Raw genomic sequence first — 16,316 nt, 5'->3', positions numbered from 1 at the left:
CTCCCTGCATGTACCTTGTCCATCAGGTTACTGTTGTCAAAGCATAACAGTTTTTATTGTAAATAAAGAATTGATATGGTGTATGCCACAGCCATCCACCTTTGGCTTCCTAGACCAGTTCTGGGGATATCCCTTTATAGCTGGATTGACTTAGCTTTCAGTACAAGTCCAGAACAATGTTCAAACTCTGGATTCATTGAAAGGCGTCTTAACAGCATCTAATAACTAATGACCAATTGGCTTCTTACCCTGTCTTCTGTTTAAATGGGCCCGTCAGAGTAAAAAGTGCCATTTCCAATTCTAACACTTAAAACTATCATAAATTCTTTAGCTTATGTAGCACTCTAATGATATGAAACTGCCTCTGTTCCATACTTCTAGTCTGTCACGAAGATGAGCCTTTTAATAATCCTCAAATTGGTGTCAAACCATGCATAATAATTGCAGTTTTATGCCAGAGACCTTCATTCTTTAGCAGTGGTGCTTTTTTTTTTCCTTCCTTCAAAAATACACCCTTTATAAGAGTTTTTTATTTGCAGTGTATAATTTTTGTTTCAGTGATACTATTCCTGATTCTTTTCATATCCTGGATTACCGCACAGACTCGGTGAATGGTATGCTATTCCTATCAGTTGAGACAATTTGTTATTTCTGCTTCTTAACGCAGCTGAGTATATAACACGGACACGGATTCTATAAAAACAGGCATTCTTCCAAATGCTGCTGATGACTCAATCAAGCTGTAATATCTGCTCACAAGGGAAGAAGTCTTAGGTCCACGGCCCTTTTAGGCTGTGTTGAGCTGAAGGGCTGTAACTCATTTCGTCTGCAGTATGACTCTGTCTTATTGGCATTCAGTGGAATGAGGCTAAGCAGGCAAAGTGATTTCAGCTATGCATGTTGAGCCAAACCTGTCTGTATTACATTATGCAAGCACAGGAAGAAGATTTTCTGTTGGTAGCACAAATCTTGCCATGAGATCACTTGTGAGAAATATTCACGCTGCAAAAATAAGTAAATGCCTTTTCCCTAAAAGAAGCTTACAAGGGTATGTGTGTATGTATTTGATACTTACATAAATGTATGGTTCAGTGCAGCACAGAACTTGAGAGCCTGGTTTAACATTCTGGTTTTTTTCAGCAATCGTACTTATTTGGTGATGGAAGTATTTTTGTGTATTCGTATGTGTTGTAAGTTCTTGTGTCCTTGCCTATTCCTGATCTGATGGAATGATGAAATGTAGCAATATACAAAAAAGCATAAATTTTCTCAGACTAATCCATTGCTCAGTCTGCAGCAAAAAAGCCACCTTTGCTTCTGGAATAGTCGTACATGTGTTACTTTGGCAAGCAAAGCTAAACTGAAGGAGGTTACAGGGGAAAATATTTTCTCATATTTGGAGTTCAGTGAGTTAATGAAGATGGCAAAAGCAGAAATCCTTTCTTAGGCACAGTTTAATGAACAAGAACAAAAAGGTTTTCTCTACTCTCTTATTGGCCCTCTTGGGTTCAGGAGCTATCTAAACCTAAATATTTTACCTCAAACAGTAGTTTGGTTCTTAAGAAAAACTTGTTATGACTTACTCTGGGTTTAACATCGTTATCTGACCAGAGTAGATGGAAACCATTCTGTAGATTATAACTGTACGCTTTCTCTTCCCAAAGATTTTCCTAGCCTGGCTTCCCTCTGTCTATACTGACTATATTTATGTCCCACTGGAGAAGAGTTGTGTTTAAATTCGCTTGTGATTGACCATACTCCAACATCACTATAGAAAACGGCCAAGAAGGGGTTTTTTTTTATCCTTTTTATAACTCCTAGCTCCCTTTTTCTACTGAAGCAATTAGCCTGAGCTGACCTCTAGCCAAATGCTCCTGTGGTCAAGTTTCAGCTGCCTTGAGGACAGTCAGCTGTTGTAATTTTTTTCTGGTTTTAGCTCTCTTCCTTCTTGCACACTTTAAGAGTTGGGTAAGATGTAGACTATTATTGCTTAGAATAACATGCATTACAGACACTGAAATTTTTTGTCCTGTTAAGTGATAGGGACTTTGTTAGTGGCAATTGTCTTTCATCACGTACAGGAGTAGGTGCTGCAGGACAGATATTACTAGACCGTAAAAGATCAATTTTCTCCTAAAGCTGATGAGAAGCGAGAAGCTGTCTCTTGCTAGGTTAACATTGCAGCCTCTAAACAATACCGTTCTTGTTGGCAGTGAGCTTGCAAGAGTGGTTTTAGAGGAACAGCAGTGGATTGTTACAAAACATATGTGAGAATTTTCTGTGAGGCAGTAATTGTCTACTGATGGGGGAGATGGCAGTTCAGAGGACTTTTCTCAGAAATTTTCTTCTGTACCACTGAAAGCAGTATTGTGATGGGGCAACTCCTGCTTTGGAACAGATTTTCTCCATGAGACCTCTCTTTAGTTGCCTGTACCGGAGCCATGGCAGTACAGCACACCCTTGGCCTCCGAAACTCCTAGAAGTGGTAGCCTTGCCTGCAGCTCTGCTGAGCTCTTGGTAGACACAGAAAGGTTGTAAAATCCCCAGTGCTTCACAGCTCTTGCAGATACTACAGCTCCTTTTGCCTGGGGAAGATCCTGAATACGAACCCTGCCTCAAGGGCTCTGGCTTTGAGCTCCGACGAAGGTAGCATTGGACCTCTTGCTTTCTGCAGAAAGGATGGTGCATGGCCCATCCATATTTTCAAACAAGAATGGTCATGGGTTTTGAGCTAAGTCCTGTCTGTGTATTGGCCATATTCAGTCACCTATTGAATTTTTCTCCTGTGTGCCACTTGTCTGGATAGACACCTTGTTGGAGGACTCAGTTTGGATTTGGACTGAGCAGCAACGCACTACTGCTTTGCCTTACCAAGATGGTGGTGTTTCTGGGCTTCCACAGAAGCAGCATTTGTTTTTGTACAGCATTTTACTGGACAAAACTGAGGGATTAAGTAGGGATTTTGATCGCCTTTAGGGTTTAGAAACCTAAATTCATTCAGTCACCTATTTCAGACTGCTAAATGTTTTGGTCAAGGTCTGTGACTAAGCAGGAAGCTGAAATGGTCAGTATAGTCCTACAATTGCTCTTAAATTCATTCGAATTTAAGTTGTAGCTGCTGCTGGAGGGGCAATCTGTCCTCTCCTCAACCCTGGCTGCTCGTTCCCATGCCTGTGCTGGCCCCACTCTGTTTGCAGGATGCATCTTTGTGGAGTCATATGATAAACCAGGTCAGCAAACAGATTTGTTACAATAAATGTTTATGGAAGTTTTTTGGCTGAATTAATTTTAACTTGAACAATTTCCTGATCAAGCTTATTGCATGTAGGTATGTAAACAAGTCTGTGAGCACAAGCAAAAGAGCAGTATGGGAATGGGATTGTTTCTGTCTGCAAGCAACAAAACCTCGTTCAAGTTTAAAATGATTGTTGAACTCTGGGATGTATTTCCAGACTGTTGGGTTAGCACTCTGGCTGTCAAACCACTCTTCCTTGGAGGAAGCTGAGATGGCTCCAGTCACAGCAGCAGATAAAGGCGATATCCATGTTGTGGTTGGCCATACGTTAGAATTGATAGCGTTCGAATGACGAAGCTACTCAATGTGATGTGGTTGTGAAAGCCGGAACTGTGTTCACAGAAGTGCTTTGAATGACTGATTCTATTAATGACATTTGGAGAAATCCTATGAATTTTTTTTCATGTAGCTGTTGTTAGGCAGGAAGAAATAGGAAAGTTTGGAGAAGACTGGTAGGAAACTCAGCGGAGGCTGATGGAGAGAAACGAATGGGGAGGCGTGGAGAGAGGCAGCCTGGCGTGAGTGGGTATTGCAGTAGAGAGAGCGAGCAGAGGGGTTGCAGCTAAAGTGTGCTCAGGCCTGTGGAAGAGCAAAACAGAACTTTAGGGAGAAATTTGGGCTGGGAAAATTGATGTTTGGGAATATCTGTACTGAAGAGCACAGTCTGTCAGAGAAGCACATTTTAAGAGCAATTTCTTTGTGCTGTGGAAGACCTCCAGTTGTTCAATACGAGGCTGATAGTAGGATATTTGCCAGAGCACAGCTCCTTCCTGTCCCAAAAAGCAGGCAAGACTAATGTGGAAGGGCTGAAGGGGACGGGGGACTGTTCGATAGGGTAGAAATAGCATAAGAGGAGAGGAAGTGACAAATACGGAAAAGCATTTCTGTTAAAGATTTATGAATAGGGGACAATAAAATTCCTTTGAACAGGAATACAGGTGCAGGGGGTAAGGGGACAATTGACTTAGCTAAAAAAAAGTTGCTGCGCTTGGATGCAGCTCGGGGTTTGTCAGTGTAGCTTCCCTCTGAGAGCAGGAGGCTTGTTGGCCTGTCATTGCTTTAGAAACTTCTTTCCAGCCCTGTGCACTCCCACAGCTGCAGCCTTCCACTATGCCTTGGTCCTGCTCCACGGGCTACCTCACTCTCAGACCAGTCTCTGTCCTAAATCCTCGCTGACACGCATCCAGTCTCACCATACGTTTTCCTTCCTTCCTGTCCAGCTGGGAATAAGGGAGTTGCCCTTGGACAAACCTGTGTCTGGCTGGACAGGGGTGAATCCTGCACAGCTCTCATTAGGCACCCAGAGAGCAGCTCCTCCAACTCTTCTCTCCGTTCAGGCAGTCACATCGAGCAACCCTGCTTCCTTCGGCCGTATACCAACTAAATCTGGCCGAAGGGTGTGTGAGAGTAAGAGTGGGAATCCCTGAGGCAGTCTAGGTGTCAAAGCAGCTGTGGTGGGGGTGGTCTCTTGGTTCGTCTTTGCAGAATCTAGGTTAAACTCTAAAGAGTAGTCAAAATAAATTCTTATATTTGCATTTGAAACTTGAAAATTATTGAGCTGTTACCTTAAAGAAGATGTGAAAAATAAATACATTCTAATTTTCAAGTTTTGTACTAAACAGCATGAATGAGAAATTTAGAGTTTTTAATTATTACATTTTTTTCTGCGGTGTGAGTGAATATGTTCTCTTGGGGTAATAAAATTTAGAAGAGGGAATTATCTTTTAAATTTAGCATTAACATATTTTTAAATACTCGGTGTGTTTGTGTTTTGCAGTTGTGGATGAAATTCAGACTTTGCTAACTGTACTGGGAGACTGTTGTTTAATATCCAGATTTGACAACATCAGTTGTGCTAACGCCCATCTAAAGATTGTTGCTTATTAGTGAGCTTGGTTGTTTGAACATTGCTGATTTAGTCTCCTGTTAGTTGAAGAAAGAAAATGTCCAATTAAAAATACTTCAGAGCAGGAGCAAGGTTTGTCATATTTGCAGTCAAATCCAAAAGTGGAGCCATTATTATATCCCTCCACTGCCTTGCTGAGCTGAGATGCCAGTGTAGCTTGGCGATTTCATGCTACAGAACAAGATGCTCAAGCATTGTTTCAGTGTTGGTGTTCATTTGGGTGTTTAAACTTTGCTTTTGAAGGTCTCTCACTGGCACTGTTTTTTATATTTTTTCCCTACTACAGATGGACGCCTCATGATTTTTTTTGGGGGGGTACAATTTTGTGCAGAAGGCTGCACTGCCCACAAGTCCAGCATAGCCCAGGTTCTACCCTTCCTTGCTATCAGAGGCCAGTGATAATGGCATGAGCAAAGTAGTGTCCCTCGTACACAACTGTGTGATGGGGTTGTAGGATGTGCGTGTCATGCAAATAAACTAGGCAGAAGAAGGAAGGTGCTTTCTGGGGAGGTTGTAAAGAGTTGTGGGATGGCTCTTGGGCAAAGGACTCTGTGTGGTGTCCTGTGTGAATATGCTTGGGTCCATCTGAAGGTTGCCTGCTCAGAATTGACACCGATAGAAGTTTTCAGTGTAAGACACCCTCCGTGGCAGCCCCTCAGGACAGGCCAGCAAGCAGAGGCACTGAGACACGAGCTCACAGTCGCACAGGAAGCCGGCAGGGAGCAGAACAAAAAATTGGTCCAGGTTACTCAAATTCTTGCTGTAACCACAGCTACTGCCTGCTCTCTTTGCTAATCGAGTGCTGCCTGCCTCTGGCGATGACAGTAGGTATTAAGCTGGGTTGTTCTACTAGCAGCCTTTTGACTTTATGGTGTGACAGCTGCGTTATATGGCTGCATCACTCGTCTCCTTTTTACTGCATGTAGTCCTAGACCCGGGAAGCATTATACATGGCCTGCAAAGACAAGCACAGCTTTAGGAGAGCATGACATGGAAAGGGGATCGTATCTTTGTTCTCTGAAAGAGATATTATTGCTCTTTTCCCACTTTCACATTTAACCTAGGCTTGTCATCGGATTCCATTTTTGAAAGGTTGTCATGGGGAAAGTGTGGTTATTTCCTAGGAGCAAGATAGACATTGAAAATACTGAGTTTTTCCTCTATATTTAATAAGCTAGTGACGCATAAGCTAGTCCTGTTAAAAAAAAAAATAGTATTTACTATCTGTCCTAGACTGTAAGATAATATATGACTTTACAAGGCAATAAACCATAAACTAAATACATTTCTGGTTTAACTCCAGTCAGAAATTCAATAAAACTAAATGGTAGTTTAAATATCATGTAACTGTAATAATATAAGTTTCTTTATAAACTCTCTGATTGTCTTTTATTATTACAGAACTTAGAGGTATGGATCTTTGGCATCTGCTGTTTACTTTGGCACTGATCTGTGCAAATGACTCTCTCTCTACAAGTGATGGTAAGTTTTATGATACCTTTCTGTCTCTTTGTGTGTATATAGACTTTATATAAAGAGTGTTTTTATATTATATGCATCAGAACTATGCAAGTACCTTGACTGCAGTAATCTGAGTGCATCATGTGAAAAATGTCAGTTAATCTTGTTATGAAAACAGTGAATGAGACTAAGTGTTGCAGAGTAAAGGTGAATTTAGTAGATGGCGAAGGTTTGTGGCACGTAAAAAGGCTGGGTCAATGTTGATGTTAGATATCTAGGTTTTCTTTCCCTTGTTCTAGTCTGTCTAGTACTGAGGTTATGAAAGAATTTTATGGGAGTCAATTTTTTATAGAAAATTTTTGTTTTCCTTATGTCTTTTTAGTATATTCATACGTTAAATGTAAAACTATTTGGAAGTATGGAGGAAGCATTTTCAGGCTGTGTATATTGGGTCTAAGGCCAGTATAAACAAGCTCCATAAGAAATGCACTTAAAAATTCTTGAGAATAGATTAAAAAAGGGATTTGAAGAGAACACGTAGCCTCAGACAGCCAGATTGCTTTGGGTAACCAATAGAAACCTTTTTACATAGTACAAACTATGAATGCACATCCTGTGGTGGCTTTGATTCAACAGATCTGCTCAGTTTTTGCATCTACGGAATGTAGATTCCCTGGCTTTCCAGATGGGTTCTTCCCCATCTCATCCTTATACACCTCAGTTCTTCCATCTTCTAAATTAAATGCAGGCTGGAAAGTATTCCCTCCAGCTGAGCTTTCTCTGCTTCTTTTTCTTTTGAAGCCAGCGAAGATTTAGAACAGTCTTTGTATGTTCTAGAGGCCTGTCTTGAGTCTACTTGATCCTTTGAAGCTGGTCTTTTACTACCTCAGAACCAAGATTAGCTTTGGTGGGAGTTTTGCATTGTTTCAGACTCATCTGCATATGCTGGTTATGACCTGCTCCTGCAAACAAAAGCAGCTTACCTAGTCTGCTCTGTCTTGTTGGAGCCTTTGGAGACAACAGTAACGGTTTTCTGTGATGAGTAGTTTTATATGGACGTGTCTTTTCTTCTCCCAGAGCTATCGAACCAGCTGCCCTAGAATGGTTCCTTGAGCAGGTGCCCCTTCTGACCAGCTAGCCAAGACCAGTGTTAGCAGAGAAAGCCGAAGGGGGCAATCTGACCAGTAATTTGGGAAAAAGAGGAGTGGGAACAGCATCCACAACAAACTGTAGATAAACTGATAAAATCTTCAATGAAAATTTCTTGTATCTTTCAAAGATTCATTTCCTTTCTTTTTTAGCTCAGTAGTTCCACTCCTACCTAAATGTTACTAAATGCAAATTAAATATGCATAGATTTGCAAATCATGTTTCACTAGCTAGTCTAGTGTTGGTTTTACATGTGATACTAAGCCAAAGGACTATGGCTTAGTTCCTCATAGTCATAACTGCCCTACATTTTAAAGGTATAATCATCCTCCTTCTCCCTGATACAGTTCTGCATTTTCTTGGAGTTGCATTCTTACCATTTCTGGATATCCCTATTTGCAGAAGTAGTGAAGAAATATGATGGGTGTTACCTAGTTTATAATGGAAACATTAAGCTGAAAATAAGATGTAATTAGAATTCAAAGAATCAATTTTCAGTGGTTTCTTCCACAAAGTCTATTTTTTTAATTAAAAAAAGAAGTTTTGGATAGGGGAAACATAGGTATCTATTTCCTTTTATTGGAGTGGCTCAGACTGTGCCATCTTTGTTTTTAGGCACCGGATTATCTGCAAGATTCTCTTCTTTCTTGCAGGTTAAGGCATTTTCTGTTACATTTACCAGATTTGTTTTGAATTCCTTCACTGATTGTTTTTGGTTTTGATTGCTAATTTGGCTACTCTACTTTGCATATCAGCAATCGAGGGGTGAGACCTAACTGCAGTAGTTACACTAACATTAGTTCTGATGTAGCTGATTGTAGAAGGCAATGAATAAATGGAGTTTGCACTTCCCCGGCTTTCTTCTTCTACTTGCAGGGATACTTTCAATCTGCCACCTGCGTGTCCTACAGGAAATGAATGTACCTATTTAAGAAGTGTATAAAGAAGCATAGGATAGTGAAGTGCTTATTTGCATAATAAATTTGGGCTGAAATAATGTGGGGGGTTTATTATTTTTTATTAATTTATTTTGCAGTCTTTGTCTTCTGAGTTGATTAAAAGAGCAGGAAGTTTCTGATAGGAATTTGCTGAATAAAGCTATGTACTCTTTTCTTTTTGTTTTTTTCCAATTTGTGCACCACTCCCTTTATTTAGGCCTATGAACTGAAATAAAATTTGCAAATTCCTTCTTAGTTCTGCTAAAATATGGAAAGTAAGTATTTCTCAGTGAAATATGATACATGTACCAGCTTCTATTCATTGCCTGTTACAGAATGGTCAGTAGAAAAAAACGAATGTGGCCTGACCTCATCTCCTCTCCCCCTCCATGTCTGTATTTTACAGTGCATTCATTAAATGGACAAAAATAATTCCTGCTCAGATGCAGTCTGCTGGACTAATTGATTTCTCTCGAGGTTTAGGAGCACAAGGCATAAGAGGATTCTCAGGTCTTTGGCAGATGAGGTGTGGTCCAGATCTCCTAAGTTCTGTGAAAATTTCATGCTAAATGTAAAAAAATAGCCACAAAGTCACCTTTTGCCTGGTTGTATATGCACTGATCAAATAGTAACTTCCATGAGTTTACTTCAAGAATCAAAATACTGGAAGAACATTTAGATTGTGTTCTTGTACTTAAATCCAAGACACAATACTAAATATCTACATCCTGGTCTGCTATGTTTTTACAGAACTGTGCATGTGAAGGGAACAGAGCTTTAATGTCTCAAGAATAAAATTCTAAACTTTAAACTGCATTTAAGGTTGTAGCACTTTTATTTTGAGAGTGGGGGAGCTGGTCCACTGGGAAAGTCAGACAAGGAAGTGTAACTTGAATGGGAATATTTGAGATAACAGCATGGCAGAACAGCCATGTGTCATTCTTGCATGATTTAGGATAAGTTATTAGATGAGGTCTGTTTATTAGCCAGTATCATTTTGTTCTTTTTTTTCCGTGTGAGTGTGCCTATATACACAAACAGTTCTCATGAACGTCCAGCCCAACCCATTACTACGTCATGAATCCTGACAATATTACAGAGCTCTGCCCGGCACAATCTTGCTGAGACCTTCCTATATATTTAAATAAAATGTGCACCAGAGGAATGGGATTTGCAGTGCCACAGTTCGCTAACAAATCCACTTCGTTAAGTAGGGTTTTTTTGTGACAGCACAATAAAAAATTGCAGACAGTTGCTAATCTTACACCAAAGCACGTTATTGACACAGTGTAATATTGACTAGTACGTGGAGGGATTCATAGAAGAGCTGCACACTTTTATGTCCTGAAAGTGAAGCTTATGTGCAGCTTTACAAGTGCCTGTGCTTTGAGCTGGCTCCGTGCAGTGGGGTCAGATCCACCCTTGGCATGCAGTTAAATCCCATACGTGTTTCCTCCTGGCAGGAAAGAGAGTGTGAGGCCAGCAGTTGGCTGGAGAACTGCAAAACATTCAAGACCAGATATTGGACATTTAGTCACTCATTTGCTGTCTCCAGGCTGGTGCCAGTTCTGCTGGAGGCTTTCTGTTGATTTAGTTGGTTTTTGTACTCGCCTTTTCCTAAGAGCCTGGGTTGCCAGCTCCTTAAACAAGGGCTATGGCTATAGTGACCTGACAGCGGTGCCTGCCATCTGAGAGATGATGCTAAATGTGGCCAAGTATGTCTGCTGCAGCAGTTCTCCATGAATAAATCAGAGTGGAGCAGTCAACAAAATTCAGGCTTCTGAGAGTTTAGGTTGCTTTGAAGATGGGGAATTACATACTTCTGAGAATTTTATAGTTTTTTAGTTAATGAGGTACATGAACAAGAGACAGTACTGATACATAAATAGATTAGCTACTTCTGTGCAATAGCAACCATGGTTCAAGAAAAAAGTAAGAGTTTATATGCATGTACGCATACACAATCTCTGTTTGAGATACTTACATTAATGTAACTATGGTATTTCAAATACATTTTCCATGCAACCTTGTTATTTTGGTTTAAGAGACCTGCTAACATGGGGAGGGAAAGAGGGTGCTCCAGTCACAAGTTGTAGAAAGCTTAGGAAACAAAAATAAGTTTTGTCTGCTTGTTCCTTCTCTACAACTGACCAGCACAGGTCAGATGAGGACACAGAGGAGTAAACTGGGAATTAGTCCCGGTTAATAAAATAATACATAAGCTCAGGCAGTTCCAAAACTAATTTCTTCCCCAATGAAAAGAAGTGGGGAACATCTTTTAACATTTTTGATACTAGAACAAAGTTCATTCCAGAATATTAAAGCTTTGCTAATTCATCCTCTGAAACAGGTTTAGAGAGGCACTCATGTTTAATGATAGCACAGTAAAAATACTTCTGAGTGAACTGGTTTTGTACAATAATATTTTAGGAGAGACAAGCCTGAATTTACATTTTATTTAATCTGATTTCAGAAATGTTTTTAATTTTTTGCATCACAGCTTTGTTTTTTCAGAGTTTTGCTGGGTTTTTTAATTCTTCTATGAAGGCGTTAAGCTCAAATGCTGTACTTTCCTTATTTTTAAATAAGAAATATGATTAATTACTTCCCCTGATGAGACACACCAAATCTAATTTTTATTTCCAGCAAAACCTTCTTTTGTTATGCTGGTGTCTGCTCACTTATTGTAATTGGACGCTTTGCGTGCATTTCATATCCAGAGTAAACCATCTAAATGTAGGTGTGTGCTGGGTGTCAAAGCTCCCAGTTACAGATCTAGGGATTGAATCTGTTGTCCATGCACAGGGATTTATTGTCATTGGAGACAGCCCTAGGTACCTGAGACATCTGCATGGGGCTGACGGAGATGACAGAGGATCCATGGGAGATGTGCGTCCTTCTGGAATGGCAGCTTAAAGCCAGGCATCTCAAAGGTTCCTGAACATCATGTTTAGGCAACTAAATGAAATGCAGCAGCTGAACTGTTCTTTATGTTCCAGGAAATACATTGGCTAGATCTGTTGAATTCATGGGAGCTTGGACACCTAAAGGTGAGATTCATCTGTCTATGAATCCCATGGAAATGCTCCACATATCCAAAATATCTGCATAAGACCTGTACATAGGGCATACAACCTATAGGAGATCCATATCTTTTGAAGCAGCAGCTGAAGGGCAGGCAGAATATCCTAAGTAATCCGACATAGTTATAGAAGTTTAGACAGCTAAATTTTGCCCTAGATTGCATATAGAGAGAGACGGGTGTAGGTCTTTTCATTTTGAAACGAGTCTCACCTTTATAGTCTTCTGCATATGTTATCATGCAAAATTCTGCATGCTTTCTGCTGGATGGTAATACAGCTGCTCAGCCATAGGCTGTTGGTCTTCTGTGGTCAGCCAGGATGAGGGGTCTTGTTAGTGGATAGACAGGATAATAGCTGTCAGCATGAAATTAAGTAGCAGGCTGATGTTGTCCAAAGGCATGGATTTGACTTTCCTGACACTCAGAGCAATTCTTAGTCTGAGCAGTGAGGTACCTTTGAATTGCAGCATATTCTCTGCTGAGAATCGAGTACCTAATAAGACTACAGGCGTACCTCAGAGATATTGCAGGTTGGATTCCAGACCACCGCAATAAAACGAATATCACTATAAAGCGAGTCACACAAATTTTTTGGTTTCCCAGTGCATATAAAAGTTATGTTTACACTATACTGTAGTCTACTAGCTGTACAATAGCATTATGTCTAAAAAAAAATGTACATACCTTAATTAAAAAAATACTTTATTGCTAAAAAATGCTAACCATCATCTGAACCTTCAGCAAGTCGTAATCTTTCTGCTGATGGAGGGTCTTGTCTCGATGTTGATGGCTACTGACTGATCAGGGTGGTGGTTGCTGAAGGTGGGGGTAGCTGTGGCAATTTCTTAAAATAAGACAACAGTGAAGTTTGCCACGTTGATTGACTCTTCCTTTCACAAAGGATTTCTCTGTAGTGTGCGATGCTGTTTGATAGCATTTTACCCACAACAGAACTTCTTTCAAAGTTGGAGTTAATCCTCTCAAGCGCTGCTGCTGCTTTATCAACTAAGTTTATGTAATATTCTAAATCCTTTGTTGTCATTTCAACAATGTCCACAAAATCTTCACCAGGAGTAGATTCCATCTCAAGAAACCACTTCCTCATCCATTGAAGTTTTACCATCATATTGCAGCAATTCAGTCACATCTTCGGGCTCCGCTTCTAATTCTAGTTCTCTTGCTATTTCCACCACATCTGCAGTTATTTCTTCCAATGAAGTCTCGAACCCCTCACAGTCATCTATGAGGGTTGCAATCAACTTCTTCCAAACTCCTGATAATGTTGATATTTTGACCTCCTCCCATGGATCACAAATATTTTTAATGGCATCTAGAATGGTGAATCCTTTCCAGAAGGTTTTCAATTTACTTTGCCCAGATCCATCAGAGGAATCACTTTCTATGGCAGCTATAGCCTTACAAAATATATTTCTTAAATAATAAGATTTGAAAGTCGAAATTACTCCTTGATCCATGGGCTGCAGAATGGATGTTGTGTTAGCAAGCATGAAAACAACATTAATCCCCTTGTACATCTCCATCAGAGCTCTTGGGTGACCAGGCGCATTGTCAATGAGCAGTAACATTTTGAAAGGAATCTTTTTTTCTGAGCAGTAGCTCTCAACAGTGGGCTTAAAATATTCAGTAAACCATGCTGTAAACAGATGTGCTGTCATCCAGGCTTTGTTGTTCCATTTATAGAGCACAGGCAGAGTAGATTTAGCAGCATTCTTAAGGGCCCTAGGATTTTCAGAATGGTAGATGAGCATTGGCTTCGACTTAAAGTCCCCAGCTGCATTAGCCCCTAACAAGAGAGTCAGCCTGTCCTTTGAAGCTTTGAAGCCAGGCATTGACTTCTCCTCTAGCTATGAAAGTCCTGGATGGCATCTTCTTCCAATATAAGGCTGTTTCATCTACATTGAAAATCTGTTCTTTAGTGTAGCCACCTTCATCAATTATCTTAGCTACATCTTCTGGATAACTTGCTGCAGCCTCTGCATCAGCACTTGCTGCTTCACCTTGCGCTTTTATGTTATGTGCGGGAGATAAACAGCACGCCAATCAATATGATTAAATGCTGACACTTTATTAAGCCCGAACAGCATCTTTTATATGCTTTAACCGTGATCATGTGAATCAAACTATACAGTGATTGGTACATGTTCATTTTGCACGTGCATCTAAACAGTATATGATTGGATAGCATGTACTGTTCACGAGGAGGTAAAGAAAATCCCCTAAGCCCGTAAGTTTCTCACTGAACATCTGGGAGTTGTTTTTCTCGTTCCAAGGACAGTTTCTCACCACATTGCATGCCCTCTAGTAACCTTACCGATAGGCCGCAAAACCTACTTGCACACTCTCGCTGTTAGCATTAGGGCTGGATTGCTCACATGTCCGTTTTCCTCCAGATAATCCTCCATAGTTATGGAGACGGCTTCTTTCCTTAAACCTCATGAACCAACCTCTGCTAGCTTCAGACTTTTCTTCTGCAGCTTCCTCACCTCTCTCAGCCTTCACAGACTTGAAGAGAGGTAGGACCTTGCTCTGGATCAGGCTTTGGCTTAAGGGAATGTTGTGACTTGATTTTCTATCCAGACCATGAAAACTTTCTCTATATGAGCAATAACACTGTTTCGCTTTCTTATCATTCATGTGTTCACTGGAGTAACACTTTTAATTTCCTCCAAGAACTTTTCCTTTGCATTCACGACTTGGCTAACAACTGTTTGGCACAAGAGGCCTAGCTTTCAGCCTGTCTCGGCTTTCGACATGCCTTCCTCACTAAGCTTAATCATTTCTAGCTTTTGATTTAAAGTGGGAGACGTGCGACTCTTCCTTTCTGTTGTGTCTTTGAGATTTTTGGATGAAAAACAATCCCAGATAGAAATAAACATTTAAGATGTTTTCAGAGATCCCTCATACAATTTTTACATGGCTCTTTTCACCTATTATTCCATTAGGATCAAGATAATGAAAATATTGAGATAATGAGAGTTCCTCTGCCCACCAAGTAAATGAGAATTTTGCAGGGTTAAGAGATGATATTTTGATTTGTTATGGTTTTTCTTAATTCAGAAGCCTTTTTGGATGTTTGAATCATAAATTTTACTACTCTCAATAGCCTAACTATATAGTAAAGAGGAATGCTTTTAAACTATGTAGAAGGTGTTGTAACAGTTATAGTACTGCAAATGGAAGTTGTACGGTCTTAACTGTGAATCACAGGAGTTCTTGACTAGCTAGCTTGGTGCACATTATTGGAGGGTCACAGGCTTTGCATAAACATTTTTTGCCGTAACTGCATCATGACTTTTGTGTTAAGATCAATACTGCATTACAGATGTCTAACACATAAACAGGGACTCTTGCTGGGATATTAGTTGATACATTTGTATATTTTGCATAATAATGTACATGGGGGAGGGAGGAGCTGGTCAGAAGATGTATTGAATGTTTTTGTTATTTGAGACTCTTTTTGTGACCTTCAAACCTTCTAGTCTTCACCTGGAACAAAGTCAGTAAGTGTGGCAATTTAGTAACCTTTTGCGTGGGATATCCATTGACTTCAGTGAGACAAGGGTAATTAGTATCTTGGATGTGGTATACCATGCAAGTGGAGGAGTTCTTAAATGCGTGGTCCTTATAAAGAGGACTTTTGAGTTGAGAGACTCATTTCTAAACTAAATTCTTGAAGGAGATCTATTAGATTGTACAGATCATAGAACAATAGTTATTTTTATTTGTGAAAATTTATTTTGAATTTTAAGAGGAGAAACTAACTATACTTCAATGTGAATGCTTTCTCATTTTAAGATGTGGTGTTAGATGATATAAAGGAGTTTACATAGACAAAAGATACCTTGGGAATTATCCTGCAGACTCTCAGACAGGTAGCTTTATGCTGTCAGAGTGCCATTCACAGCAGTGGGACTGGTCGCATGGGTAGAACTATGCATATAAATAAGTATTTATTGTTGACTCGAAGGTGAGGTTGTGTTTTGATTTCATAGCAGGTTGGTCTCAGGACTGGCATACTGTTCCTTGCCCTGGGGTCTCACTTTCTGTGTGGGAGATGAACTTAGAAATGGGAGATTTGTCCATCTGTTCATAGAGTTGGAAGATAACAGGGACTTTGCAGCCTGACCTGAAATATTCAGAAAATTAAAGATCAGGAGGTGGGTGGCAGTTTGGGTTGAAGAGTGTCTTGTGTTTTAAGCAAACTAGAATTTTATAAATTTAATTTATAAAGCAATTATAAATTCTAGCAGTCAGTACAGTGAGAAGCCAGTTCTCATATATGCAGGGTATTCTTTTATTTTTAATGACTTTTTTGATGATCAGGAAGACTTGATATTTTTGCATATATAACTATCCTAATGTTGTTAGGAAGTGCCAAAAGATGAGTGAGAAAGGGCAGAATCTTTCCTTAGCTTAATCTGCAAACTCTTGCCTCCTTTTGGTAAATAATAGTAGCATAATATA

The 16,316-nt window shown here is 39.9% G+C and overlaps 1 protein-coding gene across 5 annotated transcripts in view; it reads left to right on the top strand.

Moving 5' to 3' along the window:
- LOC112992471 (growth hormone receptor) overlaps nt 1-16,316 on the top strand; it is a 137,449-nt gene that overhangs the window by 57,885 nt on the left and 63,248 nt on the right. For all 5 annotated transcript variants that reach the window (XM_064502367.1, XM_064502368.1, XM_064502369.1 and 2 more), the window contains exon 3: nt 6,603-6,683. In XM_064502367.1, coding sequence (XP_064358437.1) covers nt 6,614-6,683 — 70 coding nt within the window. In that variant the 5' untranslated portion in view covers nt 6,603-6,613. The remainder of the gene's footprint in view (nt 1-6,602; nt 6,684-16,316) is intronic.

Source organism: Dromaius novaehollandiae, chromosome Z, assembly GCF_036370855.1.
Source record: "Dromaius novaehollandiae isolate bDroNov1 chromosome Z, bDroNov1.hap1, whole genome shotgun sequence".
In the NCBI taxonomy this organism is placed as follows: Eukaryota; Metazoa; Chordata; class Aves; order Casuariiformes; family Dromaiidae; genus Dromaius; species Dromaius novaehollandiae.
Note: the sequence above shows the minus strand (reverse complement) of the source record. Positions and strands in the feature narration are given on the sequence as shown.